General features: G+C 41.6%; 1 protein-coding gene across 1 annotated transcript in view; it reads right to left on the reverse strand.

The window, feature by feature from the left end:
- sorl1 (sortilin-related receptor, L(DLR class) A repeats containing) overlaps positions 1-11133 on the reverse strand; it is an 82560-nt gene extending 71427 nt beyond the window's left edge. Inside the window, 1 exon segment of the mRNA XM_014329991.2 lies at positions 10640-11133. Within this exon segment, the coding sequence (XP_014185477.1) occupies positions 10640-10960 (321 nt within the window). The 5' untranslated portion in view covers positions 10961-11133.
- Between the last annotated feature and the right edge of the window lie 13949 nt (positions 11134-25082).

The following is a 25082-nucleotide window of genomic DNA, read 5'->3' on the forward strand; positions in this document are numbered from 1 at the left end:
ACATAACTCTGCAACCCTACACCAAGAAATCCATCTTCAACATTCCTGACAAAAGCTCCAGGAGCTGGAATGTACTCAGAACAGCACCATCAGACACAAGCAGTTCACACGGAGATCAGGTTCAGTTACTCACTTCAGCTTTTTTTTTTTCCGTCCTACAAAAGATATCATCAACATTGTTCCTCATAAACGCTCAGCAGCAGCTGAACATTCTGAGCTTCTCCTGGACAGACGATCAAGACTCTGATGGAGAAGACTCTCGTCCACTGTTAGACATAGTGCAGCTCCACAGTCTTGAACCGTGGATAGAGACAGCAGCTCTGGACAGAGAGCTGCACTAACCGGAAGCTACAACAAGTGGAGAGCATCCTGTGCCACTATACTGAGGTCGAGTGCTGCACTTCAACATGGTGGAGCTGGACGAGACCGCCGCTCTGTTAGTTATTGTCATAAAGTGGATGCTGAAGTATATAATTATAATACCGCAGGGCCTCGCGAGTGGGCTTTATGACAGAAAGCAGTCTGCATGGCACTGATATTCTTGTGGTGCTTGTACATACCTCATCTTTTCAGTCAAAATTTGGATTAAGAAATCACACACACAAAAACAAAGTGTTAACTGCTCCAAGTATCTCGCCACCATGAAAGGAAAAACATGAAAGATTTCTATTAAACGCTCACATTTGCTTCCCACCCTTCTAGTGCTTTCATATTTCTTTGGAAGGATGGAGGCGGTCGGCTCAGTGTCTGGTAGTACCAAGGAGTGGATTGCACCAACGATATGCACGGGCATTCAGCCCATTCTCCACCCTCCCCACTCCTCAGCTCAGCTGTGTGTGTGCGTTGGGGGGTGGCAGCGTGGCCAAGAGAGTCGACAAAGCCCGACTGAAACAATGACATCATCTCTGCAGGACTGGCCGGCAGAGAAGTCTCGCTGCGCTCTCACCTCGAGCTGACTGTCCAGTGTCCATGCTCAGGCCGGCCGGTGGTTTAGTGCAACAGGGACGAGACACAACTGAGCCCCTGTTCTCCTCCCAGTGTGACTGCAGACCTCCGAATTCTTTGCAGACTCACAAAGCAAGGTGTTCCAGAACTTCCACACCAAAATAATGCATGAAAGCAAATGAAAGGCAGGCAAATGATAATGTTGAACATCCTTGTTACTGTGTGGTATGCCAACACTCAATAGAAAATGATGAATGCTACAAAGATCTACTGAGACATGGGCCCAAGTTGGCCCAGATCGAGAAGGCTCTGCTTGATACGTCTTACAGCAGCTTTACAAACTCGACCAGATAAAAACCAATGAAGTCGTTTTCATACCGGAGCAGATGCACACACAGTGGGCTGCGTGCAGACAGCTCACAGTGAGACAGTATGGTGAATTTTAAAGAGGGTTTGAGCACCAGAATCAGCACACAAGCATCAGAGCAGAGCGTAAAGAGGCGCACTGTTGCTCAGAGGGCCGCGTCTACTGCTTTCAGGGTGGAGAGATCGATGCTGCTGTAAACACAACACCAACTCCAGCTGATCGGGCAGCTCACATGCACCATGCACGTTTTTGTCACACACTAGTGCAGTTTGAAGACATGGGCGGTGTGGGGGCATTGAAATGTACGGGATGTCTAAAGTGAGAAAGCGAGTGCCCCGTCAGTTGGGTTGTGTGACATATTTATTGGTCTCTCTGTGCACATCTGTCCAACTTCTCAAACAGAACAGTCGTGTAGAGCAAAGTCTCAAAGATCAAAACTGTGGTTATTGTCCCCGATTGTTGTTTTTGAATTATCTACGCTCAAAATACCCACAAATCGCTTGACAAAGCACATTCCTTTTGTGCTGTGTGAGATCCAGCAGATTAACGTCTGTCTGAATCAACTCGAGATGGAAAATGTAGCCTTAAAATCCACAATGAAAATCAAAAACTTTCAAGGACATTTGCGATAATTATATTTATGATGACTTAGAGAAAGAAATTGCAGTGACTGCAGCTTGCAGATAGCAGCATTGATTTGTGCTAACAAAACAAACAGCATTATCCATCCTTGGTTTCCACTGTCACTGATGCCACGAGGTGCCGGCAGCAACAGCAGCGACACAGCATAAGCTAAAGTTAGGCAGTGTTTTCCCTGGAAGTGTTGGTAAATCCTGTTTTACAATAACTAAAGTAGTTTTTTCTTGTAATTCCCCAGGAGCCTGCACAATGTTGCCTCATAATAAAAGTGAGAAATATTTTCTATCTGGGACGTTGTCGAGCTTTTTAACCAGCTGCTTTTACCACCACATAACTGCATCAGTAATTTCCATCCACCATTTGCTCCGCCTGTGATTTAGAGTGTAAATAGCAAATGCTACAGCGATGTTTGGTTTACTCTTCAGCCTTACATCACCAGCTGTTAGCATCGCCTCCTTCCTAGCTTGGTTGTCTTTAGCAGTGTGTTTTTTGGCTCAGCGGTTGTCGCTTCCCCCTTTAGCGGTAAGAGTTTTCTTGCATGTTTGGTGCTTTGTCACAGGCTGTAGAAGCAGCTCAATTTTTACTACACTAAAGCCTGAAACATGGCTCCTGCTCTCAGACATGCCTCTCAGACATGTCTTATTGTGTGGCACTAGGTAACAAAAATACACACTGCAAGTCCAACGTCCAGTCTAATGTATGAGGTTTAAAATTGTCTGTGTAATTTTTATGTGTTCATTAATCAGAATTTTAAACAAGTCCTATCACTGAAACGCAGGCGGCTCATTGGTCAGATTAGTTTGATGAGTGTGACTAGCATGAATGCTAGCAGCAGAAGCCTTCTTTGCAGGTTAGCTTCCAGCACTGAATGAGGACCAGCACTGTGCTGCAGCCTACAAAGAAAGGTTGATTTTCTACATCAAAGCACTGCCGACCAACACTGGTTACTGTGGTTCTCATCTGTTTTACTTCACAGTTTTTTTCACAACTTCCTGAGACAGAGGCTGCTGCATCCTGCCGTACAGATACATAACAATCAACAGACATTAAGAAAATATGAATAATCACTTTAACTGGTGAATATCTCAGGTGAACACCAACAACTGATCATCTAATGGACTAGCCGTGCACACCACCAGACAGTAATCTATGAAAACATGTTTTATTTCCTCTCTGTATCAACGTCTCAGTGTATGTTTAAAAAACAAAAAATCTGTGACATGGGTGTGGGAGAGCCCCACCGCACCTCAGTGAGGTTTGTAAGTTTGATGTTTCCCTTACTCTCAGCCTGAAATTCAAACTAACGATCCAGCTGAGCACAGAACCATCCAGGAAGTGGATTGCAGGTTGTAGTGCATGCTCATGTCAGTCCTTAAAATTATGTAATATTAGATAATATTAGATGTGTTTTTAACAGTTTGGCTCATTGCTGTGCATTGAAAATGAGACTGTTGATGGGAGCATCAAGTTAAAAATGATTCTCAGCAGACGCAACAGCAAAACTGGTCAGAGAAGAATAAATGCAGAGAGACCTGCAAGGAAAACCAGCTCCAGAGTGTACACGAATCACACTGGACCACTCCCGACCAGTTTGGCCATTTCAGTATCTGATGGGTCCCTTATCTTTGTTAAGCTCTGCTGCATTGATATCCCCTGAGAAATAAGAAGCATTTGAGACTCTGCCCCTCTCCAGGCAAACCATAAGACGGATCGAGGACGTTGCTGGAAATCTAGAGCTTTGTTTAAAAGCCAAGCAGATCATTTTGACTTTTTCTTTTTGGCTCTGGACGAGACCTGTGAAGTCCATGACTAAACCCAGTTACTCATATCCCAGCTTGCACATGTGATAACAATGAGTTTGAAATTACAGGGAGATGGCAGAAATGCACTGAATCAAAGGGACTATGACAGCATGCTTCGTTACGCCTGACAAACTGTCACGTGTTACAACCGATGGGTGAATGTTCGACTTTTCAACCACGTAAAGATAAAGAGACTGAAATGAATGGAGAAATAAAATTGGAGTTTTTGAACCGTATTATACATGAGGAGGTGCTGTGTCAGTCAGTGCTAAAAATTAACCATGGTGTTGGTGTTGTAATTATAATAATTCACTTGATCAGGACAGAGGACTTAATCACAGTCTGGTACACTTTGGGAGACAGAAGCCACCCCTCAGCTGTTAGATGGCTCAGCCTGGACAAAGTAATAAACAGAGAGCCGAAATGTAAGAGTTTTGTGAAAAGCAAGATCATGACATTGTCTTCTGCTTCTGAGCGCTACGCAGATTTGGCATTTCCTGTTGATACGACTGTGCTTTGAATTTCCACATCAGACAGTGATGCTGACTTTAAAGCACTTGTTCAAGCCCAAAACAGACTAAAGAACAGCTATAACAATAAAGCTTCTTAAAGTTAAAAGTCATTGAAATTTTAAGGCTTCATTTTGATTAAATGCTGATAAAACGTTGGCATTTTACTATACCCTAGTATAGTATATACCTTTCATTGCCTAATCGTAACATCTGTTCTTACCAGTAACACTTTATGTAGAGATCAAATTAATATTGAGCAGAATTGAGTTCAGCTTATTGGTTTTGCCCTCCACAACATTCATGGTTCATCTTGTGGTCCCTTAGAAAAATTAAATTCAAACTGAAGGTCAAGCCTTCTTAGCAGTTTCAGAACAATTTCAACAGTTATTGAAACATATGGAGCAGCAACTGGACCAGACGATATCCCAACCGAAGCAGACGCAACAGCAAAACTGGTCAGAGAAGAATAAATGAAGAGAGACCTACAAGGAAAACCAGCTCCAGAGTGTACACGAATCACACTGGACCAGTCCCGACCAGTTTGGCCATTTCAGCATCTGATGGGTCCCTTATGGCCATCCTGACAGAATTGTTTAACAAGACTTTCAGCACAGGGGAAGTCCCGAAGGCCTGGACAACCAGTATTACCAGTATTACCATACCCATATGGAAGAACAAAGGGGATGTAGCCGAATGCTTAAATTATCGTCCTATTCTCCTACTATGTCACATGGTGAAAATATTCGAAAGAGTCATCAATGCACGTCTTCGGGAAGTTGTCAACGTCACCCGCAACCAATGCAGTTTCGTAAAGGGATGCGGAACAACTGACACTACACGCTGCCGCCCTCCTGCTGGAGAAGCAAAGGGAAAAGAACAAGACGGTACAGCCTTCCTAGACCTTGAAAAGGCTTTCGACAGGGTACCCCATGACCTCATATGGCACTCCCTAAGATCGCATGGTGTCCCGTAGGTGTATGTCAAATGGATACAGCTCCTCTATGACAACGTCACCAATTCAGTCCGATGCACCACTGGACTATCACCTCCCTTCCCAGTTAGCGTCGGAGTCCACCAAGGATCAGCTCTATCACCCCTCCTCTTTATCCTTTGTATGGATACCATCACGGCCGACCTCCAGTTACCTCATCCATGGTCTCTCCTCTTTGCTGATGACGTATTCCTCGCCAGCAAAGACAGAGAAGAGACCCAAACGACGACTCAACTCTGGAAGACCCAGCTCGATGAATATGGTATGCGGCTCAATACAAAAAAGACCGAATACCTGGAAGGAGGCCCCCAAACTGATGGCATCATCATAATTGACAACGAAGAGTTGAAGAAGACAGAAGAGTTCCGCTACTTGGGCTCAGTCATCAGCTACGATGGAAATATCCCCTCCGATGTCCGAGCACGAATAAATGCAGCCTGGTTAAAATGGCGACAGGTAGGGCTGGGCCATATCATACCATTCACGGTAATACCGGTATAATGTTGGGCAACGATAAGAAAATGAAATATCGCGACAGAATATGAGTAAAACGTGCATGTGCAGTGCCTTTGCTTTCAAACGCACATGGCGGAAAAAGCATGGAGAATGAGAAGGGCGAAAGCGGATCGTTGAATAAAACGGATGAACCAGAATTGGTTTGTAAAAATGCTGCAACTTCAGTGGTTAAAAGTACCATCACTTCATGCGGATACCCTTTTGGTGCCAGCTGCGGTCGCAAGGCTGGAGCTGAACAACAACACCCTGATAACGACTGTGTTTAGTCTGTTTCTTCCCATTCCATGCAAGGCCACCTGGGTTGGCTGGAAGACTGTTTACTTAGCCTGGCAGAGCGAAGGACACTGTCTCAGCTGAGCTCTGGACACACACACACATACATATACACTGATATGCACACACTCATCCCCCTCCCTTTCCAAACGCCTTCGATGCTTGTTCCCTCCTGGGAACACAGCGGGTCTGAGCCCGCGCTGGAATGGTAGCGCTGGGCAGGATGGCTGCTGTGTTTGCTTCGGATTACTCCTCACCCCCCACCCGACCCTGTGGCTGGTCACGTGTTCCATAATGTTGTGCTGTGGACATTTATGTGCTTTTTTGTGCAGAGGAGTTTTTTTGTTTCCTGTTCTCATGCTGTCCTCCCAGGAGCCCAGCATGAGTAGAGGTCTCTTTTTTTCCTCTTGTACTTTCCCATTGTAGTGTATATTTCAGTGTTTTTTCTGTAACGCTACCGATCTCCGACCTGTATCCCCATGTGATGTCTGTGTTGTGTGTGTAAGGTCGGGGGGGGGGGGGGGGGGGGGGTATTTCACTGCAGGGCAACCTGCACGTGGTGAATAAAGCCTGATTGATTGATTGATTGATTAATTGATTGATTGATTGATTGGTGTGGAACTGGTTTGGTGTTTGTCCGTCAGATACACAACAAAGCACTATTTTTGGTAGAGCATGATAGCAGGCCGTTGTTATTACTGTGTTTTTTGGAAAAAAACAGCACACTTAAAATCAATCATTTGGTTTTTCTGAAAATGGACAGAGCCCCTTATAATCCCGTGCACCTTATGTATGAATTCTGGTTGTGTTTACTGACCTCAAAACGATTTTATGTGCTACACATAATCTGTCAAGTATTTTAGTACGACTTTGCTAGCTACGAAGCCGCACCACTTGATAGATTGTGGGAGCATTACGGCTATTGTAGGCAGGAGCCTCGTGGAGTGATACATACTGTTCTTCAACATAATATTACCGTATTGTGTGTATAACCTCTTTTTAAGTTTTGTGGATATTATACATGGTTATGCTGAGGATATGTCGGCCAGTTTACACTGGAAATGCCTTTTGGTCAAACTGTCAGCGAGGAATTTGCATTTGTACTGTTTTTTGGGGTTTTTTTGCACTAATAAAGTTGTGGAGTTGTAAAGTATTTTGTCTAGTGTCAATTATATCGTCAGTTATATCGTTATTGCAAATTTTCAAATGTATATCATGATAAATATTATTGGTCATATCGCCCTGCTCTAGTCACTGGTGTCCTTTGTGACAGAAGAGTGCCAGATCGACTCAAGGGAAAAATCTACAAAACGGTGGTTGCCCAGTAGCCCTGTATGGCTCTGCATGTTGCCCGCATTGACCACACATGAACTGGCCCTAAACACCATGGAGATGTGCATTCTCGATGGAGCCTGGGAATTACAAGACTGTGTTACGAACAAAGACATATGGAAGCGACTAGGTGTAGCCCCAATTAAGGAAAAGATGCTTGAGTCCCGCCTGAGGTGGTATGGACACGTGATTCAAAGTGATGAGAACTCTGTAGCAAAAACGGCTATGAGGACCAACCCAGAAAGACGCCGGCCTCAAGGCAGACCAAAGAAACAGTGGATGGACAAAATTTAGGAAGACATTAAGACCGTCAACGCATCACCTGAGGACGCCTTGGACTGAACCAAGTGGAGAAACCTTTGCTGAAGAGCGGACCCTGCACCAGCAGGAACAACGCCATTTAGTATTCAGCCATTAATGCAAAGTTTACAGCACAAAGCAGGAATGAAACCAGCACAAACAGACTTCAAAGCCATCACTACAGTGATTCTACTTTAGAAACCAGTAGAAACAGTTTGGTACCTGTTGAAGTTGGAGGTGAGTCTGCAGGGCTGGGTCAGCTTTAACATCACTCTGGATTCTTGGCTAGCTTAGCCTCAGCATGCGGTCTGTGCAGACGCTTGCACAGAGCGTTTGCACTTCACCATCGTCATCATACCTGTGCTCTTGACCCACTATTTTCCTTCACTGGTACATGAACTGAAATCACTTGTAGTGTATAGTGAAGTGCAAGTGGAACGGATAAATCGATAAACAGACTAAAAATTCAAAGAAACTGAACTACCGAGAACTGGGTCGCTACAAGAACCGGTTCTCGATTAGCATCCCTACCCGTGATGTCATGTGATCAGGGTCCTGCTGGCTGTGCAGCATATGAGGCTGAAAACTATAAGAGACAGAGCTACATTGGCCCCCAGACTCTGGAACTCTCTGACAGCAGTTTGTACAGTTTTTATTTACTTTAACTTTACTTTTAATCCTGACCTGAAGCAAACAGCTAGAAGAAGAATAGAATGGCTTCAGGACAGTGAGTGACAGTCCTTGAGTGGCTGAGCCAAAGCCCAACCCACAGAGCATCAGTGGAAAGAAGGGTTGGTTGATTTAACCTCAAAGTTAGATCAAGTTAATTTTGGCAAAATCATAATATTACCATAATGATATTTTTTACGACACTTTTATACCATGTAAAACGCTGTAGTGCTGTTATGATCGATCATAATAACAGAGACGTGACTAATGCTGTTCACAGACAGACAGAAAACACTGCTCAGATCCAGATGTGTGAACCTGCAGCGCCTCAGGTGCTGAATTACGCAACATTTTTTTTTAACTTTGACAAAAGTGTAATTCTACATAGTTTAAGTGTCCCTTAAGTGGTTTTAAAACCAAATATACTCTAGTTCGAGGTTATTAAATATGAAAAAACAGAAACCTAAAGACTAAATAAGTGAGACTCTGCAGATCAATGAATAATAAAAAAAAAGATACCTTGAACACATTTGCAGCCTAATAAAATCTTAAACACTAAACAATATTTGTTTTCAAACTCCAACTTTTTTCTGCTGCTTTTTCAAAAGAGTAACTTGAATTGTTTCCTAAATTTACAGCCATTTGATTCTCTGGATCTTTTACATTTATCTGTATGCCTCATTGGAAAGTGATCCTTATGCATCTTATAGTGAGCCTTAGCAGAGCCCCTCAGTTGATCCACTGTCTGACCAAAGGTGTTTTAGCTCTATTCCCCTCCCTTTGTTCTGATTGGCTGCCCCTCACAAAGAATGATGTGGCAGGTTGGTGAAAATATGGAATATAATAAAAAGTTTTCTTTAAACAATGATGTTATGTTGTTCATCTTTCAGAACTGAACCCAAAGTTTTCCTGTTTACTATGATACTGCAGGACGACAGTCTACAGATTCTTACCTGCAGGTGTTCAGACTCCTGAACACTCAGTGACTGGGATCACACACACACACCTTCAGGCACCAAGTTACTTTTTGCACAATACTCAGTATTTAGCACATTTCCATTGCAGGGTCTTGTCTTGGGTTTTTTTTTGCAATTTTTGCACATTGCACTTTACATAGTCCTGTGTTCGTCTGTTGTATGTAATATGTAGCGCCGCGGTCTCGGAGGAACGCTGTATCGTCTCAAGCTGTACTGTACCACTGTACATGGTTGAGATGACAATAAAAGCCAGTTGACTTGAAAAGGTTTCCAGCAAAGTTCATCATACTTGAAATAGAGAACCACGGTGATGAATTCCTTTTTCTTTAGTGGAAGTGAGCTGTTTTTTCCTGTCAGTTGTGTTCCCTTGGCACAACTGAAGCTGTAATGCTTCATTAAACAACCTTCATCATGCTGTCGTCTGTGCATGCTCAATAACTGTATAATCCCACAAGACAACAAAGAGTGCAATAGCATTATATTTATTACAATGCATTGTAATGAATACCAATGCTATAATAGCACTTAAGAGCACTGTAGTTAACCATTACTGGGCTCCACCTTCTCCTTAGCAAAGAATACTATGGGCGAGGGGGGCAAGGACACAGATAAGTGGACAAACCGATGCAGCAGCTGTGGAAGTGGCCCAAAGGTGCAAATCACCAGGAAAACATTTGCTTTTACATTTAGCCAAACTGAGGTCAGTGACCTGGGGTGTGGAGAGCTCCACGCATAATTCCACTTAAAATTTGGAATTTCTTGCTCTGTCTGCCTCCGTGGGCTCTTTGTATGGGATCCACGTTTGGTGATTTCACTTCAGCCCACCCCCCGGAGACGGCAGGTAAAGACACGGACATTTGTTTCGCACCTAGCGTTAGCACCAGTCCCCTTACACTGACACCAAACCCTCTGCCTAATTCACTTTTCTGGTCTTGTTACGCTTCCGTTCCCTGGCACGACAAAGGAGATGTTTCGGGAACTCCGTTGAACATACGCAGTGTCTTACTTTTGTCTCGTTTCTTCAGCGACAGTCGAAAGTGTCGCGGACAGGTTGCCGCTGACCAATTACATTCATTTGAATGAACGTTTAGTGAATTGTAATGTTACACTGCCGGTGTGACGTTTAAAGGCATCAGGTAAACCGACCCCCACACAACAGGAGCCTGCTTCAAGCATAAGGTGCAGGAATTGATGCTACTTCGGAAACAACAGTGCGTAATTTCTTTACGCCACCCATACCAGTAAGGTCAGGCTGAGGTGAAGCTCGATGTGCGCGTCAAAGTGAGCGGTATCACGCAGTTAATGCGTTATATTACCTGGCCGTACACCTTTGGCATCGCCGGTTTACCAGCGCTCCGGCGACTTCGATGCTGCGGGTAGACGCTGGAGACCGACCCGCCTTCGATTCGACTGCGAGCGGGCAGATGCAGCGCTCGAGCCGCGGAGCCACCTCCATCTCCGTGCAGTAAAGCCTCACTTGCTTCTATTGTGAAAAATCCTCTGTTTTGCGGCAGCATGTAACGCTGCTCAGGATGAAGACGAAGAGTCGACGAGTTTATTCCTGCCACGCTGAGGACCAATAAATACAACAAACAGCGAAGAGAGGACAGCATCTCGCCCGCTCGTGATAACGCCATGTTTGTGTATGTTTTGCCTTTTGGATTAGGTAAGACCGAAGAGCTCCTTCTACTGGCAGCCACTGCTACATTCGCAAGCCATGGGAAATTTCAGGAAGTACCACATTTCTCAGCTTCAAATATGCTTTTGCTGGATCGGTATCACACGCAAAGGCTGTGAGCAAGCCTCCCGGTGTCCACGCCATTTGTTTAAGGAGGCACACGAATTACACAACGACAACTCTGACAAATGCAAATAAAAAAACAACGTAACAGCAAACGTTATAGCCTGCCTGGTACATGAACTGGTATTGTAAATGTAGAAAGCCCGAGCCAAAGCCGTGAACATACAAACACAGACTGCTATGTAACACGGATCAGCAAGCAGTACTATCGTGTAAATTCTTTACTTCGCACAAACACATCAGCATCGTTTTTATTACTGAAAACGGTGTTTTACAAAGGGGACATTTATGACGCTGTAGCGCACAAAACATTACAGAAATACAACCAGACCGTAAAGGTACCACTTACACCTCAACAATAAATATATTGTAGCTGTAGCACATTAAACGTTCTGGTGGTAAATTAATCTGTGACTAGTTGAGCTCTCATTAGTGACACAGTCTCACATTCACATTGTGCTTTTACTCATGGCTGAGGGCTTTGCCAAACAGTCAAACACACTCACAGCACCCAAAGACATTCAGTGTAATTTCATTCAGGTTTATTTGTATAGCACCAAATCACAACAACAGACACGTCAAGGTGGTTTATACTGTAAGGTAAAGACAACAGTACTCTGGAGAAATCCCACAACACTCAAATGAGCTCATAAGCAGGCTTTTTGCAATGGTGGGAAGAAAAGGAAGAAATCTCAGGCAGATCCAGGCTCAGGGAGGGGCAGCTATCTGCTGCCACTGGTTTGGGGGTGAGGGGGGAAACAAGAGAAGAAAGAGATGCAGACTTACGTTCCACGATACCACACGGCAGGCCTTTATCTTTTGTCTTATTGCTCTGAGTTAGCTGTAGGGATCATTGCTACTCTCACATTTACATATAAAGCTCCATGGGCACCCAGCACTGATGACCATTGTCCTCACGCTAAGCAGCTATTGTTGCCACACAGTAAGAAGGTCCTGGTATTGAACTCACACAGACAGGGCCCTTTTGTGTAGACTTGGATGTTCTCCCTTAGCTTTCATTTTATGCAGGAGTTCCAGTTCTGCCACTCTCAGTAAATGAGCACAGTATAGTTAAGAAGTGAAACTGAGTGGGGGTAATCTTGAAGGAAGAAAATGTGAACAGTACTATGGAGGTGAAGAGAGTGTCGGAAAGGATCACAAGTTTGAAACTGGAAATTGAAAGGGTGATGTTGAATGATGTCAGCATCCGTGCCCCACAGGTTGGATGTTTGATGAAACAGGAATTCTGGAGAAATCAGATAAAGTGAACAGAGGCGATGAGGAAGTGTTGGATAGGTACGGTGTTAAGGAGAGTAATACAGAGGGACAGATGGTTGTGGATTTTACAAAATGGGTGGAAATGGTTGCTGTGAACACTGACCTTAAGAAGAGGCAGAGACAGGATAACATGAGAGTGGAGGAGGCTGCACACAGGTGGACTACATTTTTATGCAGAAGATAAAATCTAAAATAGACAGGAGACCACAAGATGGTATCAGGGGAGAGTTCGCTTGGTTGGTAGTCTGTAGGATGGCTTTCAATTCAAGAAGTGAAAGTGAATGAAAGCAGAGGAAAGGATTAAATGGTGAAAGCTGAAGAAAGACGAATATTACACAGAGTTCAGGGAGGAGCTGAAAAGCTCTGAAGAAAAAGTGTGACAATCAAAGAGATGAGTAGACGTGAGTACTGGGAAGCTAGGTGTACAACAAAGAGAACTTTGACAAAAGCAGAGGCTTATAGTCAGAGGTATGTTAGACTGACACTAAAGAAGGAGAATAGGAATCATTGGCTAGACAGAGAGATTAAGCAGGTTAGATTAATGATGAAGATGGAAATATGCTAACAAGTGAATAGTTCGAGGAGCTGATGAATATAGAAAATGAGAGAAAGAGAAGGATGGTTGCCAGACGAGGTCAGGCAGGTGTCTCTGTGGAGGAGGATATATGAAGATGACACTGAGATCTGTAATGAGCCTAAGGAGAGGCTGGAAGAGAGTCTGGAGCGGTGGAGGTATGCTCTGGGAAGAAGAGGAAGGACAGTCAGCACGAGCAAGACAGAATGGATGTGTGTGAGTATCAGGGAGAGGTGAAAGGTGAACATGCAAGGACAAATACTGAAGGTCTGAATAAAGTTTGGAACAAAGACGTTATTCTTGTTCTTCTGCTTTTGTAAACATCTACTGTGGATTTTAAGTCAAATAATCAACATGTGAGTAAAGTGCAGACTTTCAGCTTGAATTTAATTCATTTTGCAAATATTTTGCAGAACCTGTTAGAGAATAACAAGAATGCTCATACACAGTGCCCCAATTCAGTGACAAGCTGTTTGATGGCCTGCCCTCTCGTTTCTCATGACAAATGAAGCAGACATAATATCAGAATTTTTAAAAACCCAAATAAACCTGTCAGAGAGACAGCAAAAACTTTAGCTTGTTAGAAAGAATGAAAACAGTGACCAGCTCAGCAATGCCAAGAAGGACTGAAAGACCACAAAAGACAACTAAAGGACATGATGACAGAATTACAGTAAAAAAACAACAACATCTAACCAAATCAAGAACACCCTTTAGTAGAGGAGTGTATGCCTGTCAAAGTCTACACAATCAAGAGACACCTTCACGACTGGAAAGCAGAGGATTTTTAGGAAGGTACAAACCGGTGATTAAGACCAGGAAGGTCAGATCAGACTTTGCAGTGCACATCTGCACCGTTCTGTAAAAGAAATCGTTGGACAGATGAAACAAACTGAAACAAACGTCGACTTGTAGAAGAGCAATGAGAAGAGAAAAATCTGGAGGAGTGAAACGGCTCATGGTTCAAAGCAGACCACATTATCTGTGTAACGCAGCAGCATTGTTGCATGTATGGGCACGTCATGCTGCCAGTGTAACCAGGTCACCAGTGTTTATTGATGATGTGACTGCTGATAAGTAAAAGGATGAAGTCTGACGTGTACAGAGGTAAACTCCAGGCTCAGGTTCAGCCAAATGCTGCAAAGCTGAAACTGAGTGCAGAGAGAACCACAAACAAGGAGCAGCTCAGGGCGACTGCAGTAAAGGCCTGGCAGAGCAACTCCAGGGAGGAAGCAACATTTGGTGCTGACCATGGGTTCGAGGCTTTAGGCAGTCATTGACTGCAAAGTTTTGTCATCCAGATATTAAAAAGAGTTTTTATATTTAAAATTATGTTTAGTCTGTCTCGTTAATTTTGATCTTCTAAAAATGGAGGACAATTTATAAAAAAGTCTGCCTTAAACAGTTTATGAAAAACAGTTCACTGTAGAGTTAAAGCTAAAAGTTGAATCACATAGTGATTGATTTACAATCCAGTGTGTCACTGCACTGAACATTATAGAGGACACTTCCCTGGGTCATCCATCCCAAGCTATGGACAGGACACTAAAGAGTTGAAGACAGGTAGTGCAGGTAGCACAGAGTGGGTGGAGACGAGTGTTGTCCAGAACACTGAAGATGGGTTGTGGACTGCACTTCACGATGACAGGAACTCAAAGCATACCACCAAGGCAACAATGGAGTGGCTAAAGACCTCAGTCCTATGGAAAGAAGATGAAGTTGCCGGGGGTCAGCCAAGAACATAAAAGATTCAAAGAGTTCCTGGAAAGAGGGGTGGACCAGAATCCCTCCTGAGATGGGTGCAAACCTGGTGACCGAGCACAAGAAACGTTTTACTGCTGTTAAGCGTTTCTCAAGTATTAAGTCATGTTTTGCTTTGCAATCAAATACTTATTTATCTCAATGGCATTCAAATCCATTTATAACTTTTATGTAATATTTGGGTGATATTCCATCTCTCCTCATTAAAATCAAAGTACCATAAATATATAATATTCTAATAATAATACTGTTCATTTCTTTGTAAGTAAACAGTTGATTGTTTCCCTGTAAAGCATGTTAGTAACTTACTTTTAGATGTGCAGTTGTGGTTAAGCTGCTTTAGCTCTCAGCTGTACCTTCATATTCTAAAATGAGCAAACCATCCTTACTATCAGCATATAATTTACCTGAATTTGGGATTGTTCCCAACACCAATAATATTGCCAATATTAGCTAACAGTAGTACAGATTTTTTAGGGAAAGCCTACAATACATTTGCTGTGCCATCGTTTAGTGTATATGCATGTTAAGTTGTCATTTTCACTAGAAGAATTCAGGTTTATGTATGGCCAGAGACATTGTGTTGCTTCCTATAAAAAGAATGCACAATGAGCAAATCACTTTACATGTAGACGTGTAGCTGTTACCAACAGAAAGTCTCTGAGACGGCCAACCCTGAGCAGTACACAGACTGAGTCAAATCCTTACTGAATATAACGTGGCTCTGTTCTCTCTCTGGTATTCTTTACTACCGCTCAGTCTGGATTGTGATGGGATAAATCTGTGCTTTCCCATCCTCTTTAAAGTATTACTGTATGCTATGTGTGCAGTCAAAGTGCAAATTGTTTATACAGCTCTGCAATATTACCATATTTCTCCACAATATCTCCAGTTGGTGGTCGATTTCCTCCACTTTACTTTCATTGATTTCTTTCTTCAGAGATTACTTTCAGAAACATCCTCCAAGATTCTCCTTTTTTCTGCACAATCTTTGAATTATGTGGATATCGACTGGATTCCCACTGGACAAAAGAATTAGTCTTTGTTATAACAATATCACAGGTATAATATGCAGCCAGGAGCAGGGTTTAATCATGGTATAAAATGCAGATTAGAGACACTTAGATTGTGAGTCAAAAGTGGCCTTGCTTTACAAACCTTCATGATTAAAGTACATAAAACAATATAATAAGAAAATAAGGATACTGAGGATATATTAATTACATGACACTAGAATCAGAGTTGTGCAAACAAAGTCCAGACTTCAAACCTGACTGCAGTGCTGTGGCAGGAAGAGACAGGATGTAATATATAATGTGTTAATATTGATCTCATTTTAAAACCTGGTAATGACTAGAATATGTTTTCATTATGCTCTGATATAAAATCTTTGAACTGATGGAAGGTATTACTTTTTTTTTTTTAGTTTCTCTGATTATTGATTATTTCCACCTGATCATTTTAAATAACATTTTTAGCGTGTTTTTGCTGTTTTTGTTTTTTGTTTGTTTGTTTGGTCTGAATTTGCTTTTACAGTTCCAGCTACAACATAATAGAAAGTTTAGCCGAATCAGCAGCTGCATCCATCCACTGTAACAAGGCAGCGTTTAACTTTCTCCTCAGCTGCCTGGCAACAGCAGCCATGTTGTTAATACGAGTAATCAGGTAGCAGTTACAAAGAAAGCCAAAGATCCAAAGTAAGCAAACATGGAGGCAGAAAACAAACACAGGGGAAGCAAAAAGTCCCCAAACAGGTCAAAAGTCTCTAAACACGTCGAATAAACATCTACACAAATATGAGACAAGCTGAAATTACATGCATGAATCGCTGGAATACTTGACTACAGAAAATACTAAGTGGTGACATAATAGCACTTTGTCTTACATATATAAATATGAATAAATATAAAGTGGACAACGACCTAATTGTATTCAGCCGCTGCACCCAACTTTACGTTACAAAAAAGGGATGTGAAATAGAGACAACGGAGGTCGTGGCTCTTGTGAGAGTGAGAAGGTGCAGATTTCAGCAATTTCACACCTGCGAGTGAGAACAGGTGGCCATTACAGCTGGAAACACAAGACACCATCTGCTAATGAAGCTGGCCAGACAACAGCTGCTACTGTGGAAATGTACTACATGTCCTTTTGAGATACACGGTAACTCAAGGTTTTTACAGGCTTCATTAAAAAAAAGTTACTTTATTTCTATGAAAATGAAATATTACAGATGCTGGAAGTCCTGTATCTGACCCCCCACCCCACCCCCTCAAGAACTTGAGAGTGACATGATATTGATCCCAGTCAATAAAGAAAGGCCAAAATACTACTAATAATAACAACAACAATAAAAGGATAATTACATGAAATATTACATCAGACATTGAAGAGACAGAGACCAAGAGTTCCCTCTAAGTCTAAGTCATGTTTACTGGTGAGTTTTGTTTAAAGATGGAAAGAAGCAGTTGAGCATCATTACCACAGCCTAGCCATTTTAAAGCACATCTCTAACTGTACCTTCTTCTTTGGTTCATCTGTACAATGTCATAATCTACTCTCTTGCCGCAAGGCAGCAGCATTGATCTGCACTGAAATCCACCACCTCAGCAGCTTCATCCCATGCACACTTCACTTACAGGCAGCTCTAATCTTTTTCTGTATAATTCCATTGATTTGATTCACCCAGGAAAAATGAAGAGATTTGAAGGTACCCCTCATGACAAGCAGTTAGCAGACAGTTTGTCTTTTTTAGCTTAAATTAATGGTTGTTAGCTTTGAATTAGAGCTTTGATGCGTTATCGCCATATTGGGACGTTATAGTATGTTATGAGGAATCACTAAACAATGATTAAGAAGAATGTGACTGTAATTACTTACACAGCTACACTGAAATATATACTGGTTTGGCGCCTTTTCCCACTTAGAGTTGCTCATGGGTCCTTACATAAGTAAGTCCAAGCACTTGCAGTATTTTGGGTCATTAATTTGAAACATTATAAAAATAAACTTTAACTTTAGGGTTCAACAGGACATGAAAACTTCAAAACGTTCATGATTCTTTGAGTGTCATCTCTCCCTCTTAATGTCTTTGATGTGATGAAAGTTCTTTAATTGACTGATTGAATGTGTGATGTCAGCAGTATATTTATGGAACAGGCAGAAAAGATTAAGGGCTACAACTTTATATTCAATTATAAGCAAAATAAGCAAAGGATGTTAAATGAATGTGTTTTTCAGCATTTCTTAATGAAATTTCACCTCCTTCACGCTCTTAGTCTGCTATTTATTGTTTCTGCTACATTTTGGACTACATTTCCCAGGAGCAGCGAATGTTCATCAGACGCGCGCGGTACAGCTTTGACTTTTACGTTTAAATTGACAGCAACTTCTAATTGGACTATGAAGAAATTAGCAGTGGAGTAACTTACTTTGCAGTTCTTCTGACATCTTTTCAACGACTACATGAGGCTATTTAACTCTTCAACATAGATCCTGAACATCTGGTAAGTGCCTGTTACCTTTATTTTATTTTTTAAATCTTAGCAAAAGTAGCTGTTAAGTAGCTATTAGCAGCTAGGCTAACTCGGTAAACCAGAAAAAACAAGGTTTTGCTAAACAGAGTTTTAACTAATAACTTCTCACAGTTGAATTTGTGATTAATGAGGAAGGTGAGAGCTGAGAGAAGAAGGTCCCAGCTTTCAAAGAGCCTGAGCTGGAGCAAAGTGACACCAGCTGAAGCCTGTAATGGAAACTAAGCATTGTGTAAGACAGGGCTCTGCGGCTGTGGGGACGGGATATACAGGCCATGGCCTGCCATGATCTCCTGACAAATAGAGACGCAGCCTTGCTGGTCCGTTTAAGAAAGGCCTCACTTTCCAAAGAGAATTATTCGTTTCCCCTTATCAGAGGTCGCATTTGTTAATTTAATTAATCTTGAAGGTCTGTATCCATTTAATGAATTTGTATCAAAGGTGCGAAAGTACCGATACTCTTTATTTAACTGAAGATACTTAAAAATACTTTGGTAAATAATGAAGTACTGATTCAACTTTTTCAAGAAGGTAATCAGTAGCTCTTTGAAGGATGTTTCTACCAGCTAATTTTGTACAAAGGTAACTGAACCTTGTGCTTTATTAATGTCATTATAAATTATTATTATTATTATTATTATTATTATTATTATTATTATTATTATTATTATTATTATTTCTTCTTTTACTTTTCCCCACACCCAAACAGAAAAATGAGTGTCATCAGGAGTTTGAGTGGGATTCAGCAGGTGGGGGAACCCAGAGATCAGGTGTAGTGGCTCAGTTTGGGGAAAAGGATCACAACTCGCATTCATTACTATTGAGAACTCACACAGGTTATTTTTGTACAGGCTGAGATCAGCTAACCCGTGCTGCTGCTCCTCTCAGGTTTACTGCTTTTTGGGGATTTACACAACTGAATTCAACAAGATTTAACCAAGTATTTCACCCTCTACACCACACATGTTGAACTCGAGGGCTGGTGTCCTGCAGGTTTTAGATGTCCTTGATCCAACGCAGCTGATTTAAATGGCTAAATGACCTCCTCAACATGTCTTGAAGTTCTTCAGAGGCCTGGTAATGAACTAATCATTTGATTCAAGTGTGTTGACCCAGGGTGAGATCTAAAACCTGCAGGACACCGGCCCTCGAGGGCCTCATACACTGACAGTATACTGTCTGCATATGAGGCAAATGTACACATCATCAGCTTAAATTCAAATTCATCTCTGCTACACTTGGTCTAACCTAACTCTGACCATGAGCAATACAGCCACTGTGTACCAGTCCAACACATAGACAGTAAAACTGTGTTTTTATTGTTTATTTACCACAATACAGCAAGTTAACCTGTTTATCCTGCGCTAGACTGCTGGGTGTTTTCATACAACCACTGAATAACACAAAGTATACACTTCAGAATGTTTCACAATATTTAAAAAAAAAAAAAAAAAATCAACTTCAAACCATACGGATCCAATATCTGATTTAAAGCTGATGACATTACACCTAAGCTTTACATTTCCTGTTTATCAAATATCTTTAAATAGAACTTTGTTCTTCCTGTCATCTCCTGTCTTTCTCCATCTCTGAGTAAATTTAGCTCTCATCTCCTTATAAATACAGCGGCGGTACCTTTAGCTAACGTGCACACTGTGTGACAGAGTACATAGAAACAGTTTGTGTAATTGCTGATATTTTTAGAGTTGTTAGAAACTTTGCATTTTAATTACCTGCCACTAGAGCTGCCACAAACGATTATTTTGATAGTCGACTAGTCTGCGATTATTTTTGCGACTAGTCGACTAATCAGATCATCATCCATTGGATGTAAAACGTACAGCTTATTGCACCAGCAGCATCTGCTCTTATATAACTATCATTAGCTTACAGCTTTAAGTGTTTAAGGTGCTAACTAAAAATAAAGACAAGATGATAGTTTATTAAATTTTAATGAAATTTGCAGATTGTTTCAGTGAAGTTTAATAAACTCCTTGCTATCTAAAATATAACAGGACACCGGAGTAAATTCTGGAGCATCTCACACTTCTGATGATCAGCTGTCTGCTTGATGTTTATTCAGCTGTGTAAAAACTTTAATCTCAGCCAAACCGATTTATTCAGGAACAAATAAAACACTAAAAAAAGCCAAACAATAACATTTTTGAGTTATCTAAGTGACTCATATATCATGTTTAACCTGAGTAGCGAAAGACGGCGGTGGGTTTGAAAACGATTTGCCGGGAGTCCGGTGTTCTCACGGCTCCAGTGAGCCTAGCCCCCGGCTAGCTATCGAGCTAGTGGGTAACAGACGTCTCTGAAAACGTCGGAGCGCTTTTGAAAATATGCGGTGTCTTGATAAACTGAGCCGATATTTGAGGTTTACACAGCTACATTCTCGCCTGAAAATATGTTAAACGTTTATTTTGTGACCCAGAAAGAATAATAAGAGTAATATTAAAACTAACTAGCTGCCGCCATTGTTGGAAACTGAGCTGGGCCGCGCTATGAATTCTGGGACACAGCTTCTTCTTCTGTGGTGTTTAACGGCAGCTGGCATCCTTGTACATGCAGTGCTCAGTCGCCTCTGTCAGTGCGCCCCAGGGCAGCTGTGGCTACAATGTAGCTTGCCATCGCCTGTGTGTGAGTGTGTGTGTGAATGGGTGAATGACTGAATGTAGTGTGAAGCGCTTTGGGGTCCTTAGGGACTAGAAAAGCGCTATACAAATGCAGGCCATTTACCATTTATTTACCATTTAGTGCTGCCATCTTCTGTTTCAGGCCGTTATTACACTCTCAAATCCTACTACTTATTCCTGCGTCTTTTGGGATCTTACAAACGACGCGTCGCCTATTAAATTAGTTGTTGGCGATTTTGATAGTCGACGTAATCGTGACTAGTCGACTAATCGTGGCAGCCCTACCTGCCACTTTAAAAGCCTTACTACTTTTGGCCTACTTTATCACCTCAGCCCTGTATAGCGCTTTCGATTAAGGATAAATTATCTTTGTGCCTCTTTCATCCCTTTCTGTGTGATAAGCACAGGTGATGGAAACACCAGTAGGATTGTCTTTTTGTGTCATTGTTCCTTTCATTTAAGATGCGCACATATGTTTGCATATGCCTCTTTTAAAGCAAAGTGCAGATACCAGAAAGTTTTTGAGTACAGTAACAGGGTATTTTTACTTTGTTACTTCCTGCCTCTGCCACTTCCAAATCAGGCCATTGACATGAACATACGAGCTTAAATATGCTTAAGAGTTGTTTGTTTTTTTTTTTTAGCTGTTTTTACAGAGAAGCACCTCCCTGTGGTTTGTGCACTCTGACATTTTCAGAAACCTGGTTACCTCATTAGTCTTTAAATGTAATCCAGTGTTGGTTACTGTGGCCAGTTTCTCCTGTTTTCCTGTTTGTGTTAGAAAGTCTTTCAACCCAATTTCAGCAGAGTTGAAATTGACTCTTTAAAGTAAAGAAAGGTACAGTACTGCACTTCTAGCAAATATTAATTCTATAAATCAACAGAGTAAATAGTTTAAGAAATCATGGCTGCCTCCACCTCATTCCCTGCACACTATAAGTCCGACTCCCCTTTTACAAATCTGAGTCAAATCCTCTCTGTGTTTCTCAGCCGTCTGCTTCCTCAAGCATGAAAATGGGTTGGAAACGGGAGTTAGGAAGTCCTGCCGTCCACCATAATGGATGCTGAATGAAAGTTTTGATTAGAAAGGGTTAACATTATTGTACATTTCTGAATCCTACTAAGCTGAAGCTAACAATCTCATATTTTAAAAACCGTGCAGACATAATATAGTTAGAGCTGGGCGATAGAACGATAACGATATGTATCGCGATATAACTTTTACTCGATAGAGAAATTAAGCTATCGCGATAGACCTCGCCGCTCTTGTCTCTAAAAAAAAGGTCAGCCAATCCAAACTAAGTAGCGCAGAGCCGAACCAATCACAGCCGCAGCGTCACGTCGCGTGACTTGTTACGTACAGCACAAGTGCCAAGCCGCACGTGTGTTTGTTTGGGAAGCAGCCAGCGGGTAATGGAGGAAATGAGTGCGCCGACTAGAAAAATCAACCGAGCGTGACCGAAGAGAAAACAGATGATGGTTCCAACGCCGGAGAGATTGTCGAACGGAAGAGCCATAGAAGTTCCGTAGTGTGAAGGTATTTCGGCTATTTCAAGTCTGACAAAAAACAGAGTAGCGTGCACTGTAAATTGTGCCGAAAGCAAGTCTGGAAATACAATAAACTGGTGCATGCGTCACACTGTGCGCCACGTTATTGTTTCGGTGAAATGAATTTCTACAATACTGTTACTGTTAATTCTACTCTCTGCAGTGTTTAAATGCTTACATATACACACAGTTACTGTCCCTCCACACATACGACTCGGTTCTGCTTCTATGCCCCAGCTTTGTTTACTTTTTCCCACCGAGGCTTCTAGACTTCTGATTGGCCAACATTTCTGCACGGTTAGGAATCTAGCGCCACCTGCTGCTTTGGCATGTTCATAGCAGCGTTTTCCTTCATTTCTCCTTTATGTGTAAGTGTAAATGTGTGTTTAGTCCCCATAGGGAAAATTTCCTCTGCATTTAACCCATTCACCAGTGAAGCAGTGGGCAGCCACCAATGCAGCGCCCGGGGAGCAGTGTGTAAGGACGGTACCTTGCTCAGGGGTACCTCAGTGGTAGCTGTTCAGGGGAATCGAACCCCCGACCTTCCGATCATGGGGCCACCACTCTACCTACTGAGCTATCCCTGCCCTGACGGGATTATTTTTTAAAACGAAAACGGAAAATCTCCGTTTTCAAAAATACCCGTGTACGTGTGGACGTAGCCTCAGTCTCTGACTGGAAGCGCTAATTCGGCTTTTGTCAGACTAAAGTAACTGTTAAAACTGTTTGAAAAGCTCAGCTATACAACAAGGAGAGATTGAGAATTTCCTTTTAGTTCTCAGTTTATTTGATATTGACAAAAGTTAGTCAGTTTTGTCTGTTCTTCTGTAAAACAAACTAAGATTTATTTTTAGAATTAATATTTTGTTTCTAAGTGGAATTGACAATTTAGTCTGTTTCGTTTGTTCTATTTTGAAACTTAAACGCTTTAGCGGCTGCCTTTTGTGTAGTTTGCAATATTTGCCTTTATTTATCTGAAAAAGTCTCATGTTCCTTAAGTACATCTACCCTGTTGAACTTATTATGGGAAATAAATATTTAAATAAAACAAGCTGCTGATTATTTCACATTTTACTTGTGAGCAACGGCACATTTAAATCTTACAAATATAGTTATTTGGCTTATATCGTGATAGATATCGTTATCGCCTGAAATGAAAAAAACATATCGTGATATGAAAAAATCTCATATCGCCCAGCTCTAAATATAGTATAGACACATAGTGTCATGTGTTATTTAAACCAACACAAATATGAGCAGAAGGTTCAGGATGTCCTCGTCACAGTACAGAGGAATCAAACAAACGGACTACATTGTGCTCGACATGCTGTGTTGGTCTCAGACTCATGAATTGTTAGCCAAAAGCAGCATTTGCAAAGGTCACCTTTTAAACAGACAGTGGTATTTTAACACTAAGAAAGATACCAGTGTTTTTCATCGTGGGATGCAGTATCAGTAACATGCTGAACTGGGTTTAATTAGTAGTTTTCTGTGTAAATTTCAATTAAAAGAAATGCATAAATCTTAATATATAAGTAAGCTGGGAGTTTATTTCATTTTATTGGACAATATTTTAATTGGCTGATTCTATTATGGTGTAGCTGATTTATCATTTTTATGTATTAAAACACAAACCCACATTAATTCAAACTACACTCTAACATTGATGCTGACAAAGCTGAGTGTTTTTTTTTTTTTTTTTTTTTTTTTTTTAAGTCAGGTTTTCCATTTGCAGTTCTGTTGTCTCACAATGGAGGACGCAGGAGCAACGGCAGGAAAACTGGTGCCAGCAGCACTAAACATGATGGTGAACAACAACGGGCTGAGACAGACGAGCTCTCAGGAGGTGAGGATGGCTGTCCAATAGCACCCAAAACTTGTTTCTTTAAAAAATGGAAATCCAGAGAATTTTTAATATTTGTGTCCATTCAAAAATGATAGCAGACACACCGGTGCATGAGTAACATGAATCAGTTATTAGACTGACTCGTTATTAGAGCCACATCTTTCAAAAAGGGTCCCGAAATCTTTGTTTTTGTCTCTTGATATGCATGTAATTCTTTCTAGTGGAAGGTTTGACATCCAATTTGGCTGCTCTTCCTTTCAGTGTGTTTTTAGATCCACTCCTTTGAAGGTATTATCTTGTGCCTCTACAATGCATGCTGTTGTAACCCACCTAAAATCTGCCTCATGAAAATGAACTGCTGTTCCCCAAGAATGTCAGTAGGTGGCACTATGAGATTGTTTAGTGCTTGTGAACTTGAGTTGAGAACTATAGAGAAGGAGAATAGCGCTAAGGCTACGTATGCTGGTCGGAGCTACTCACAGAGTTTTTCTTTAATCCTTGTTCAAGAAAAAGGTTGTGTGTGTGAAGACACAAATTGGATTTTACTTTTCCGCTTGTTGGGAAACGCGGACACTTTTTGTTGATGCTGATGTACCTCTGTTTTTGTGTTTGTTCATTTCCGGTGAGTTGACTAACTGCGCTAGCATAGCAAGCTAATCGTTAGCTAATCATTAGCTTAGTATAATGTAAATTTCATGTGTTCCTTTTAAGTGCTTTATTATCTTTTTATTTCTTCACTTGTGAATGTTTTAAACCAATCGGAAATATTTCTTTGGAAGCTA

This window comes from Haplochromis burtoni, unplaced genomic scaffold (assembly GCF_018398535.1).
Source record: "Haplochromis burtoni strain Fernald_Lab_line unplaced genomic scaffold, NCSU_Asbu1 Contig_649, whole genome shotgun sequence".
NCBI lineage: Eukaryota > Metazoa > Chordata > Actinopteri > Cichliformes > Cichlidae > Haplochromis > Haplochromis burtoni.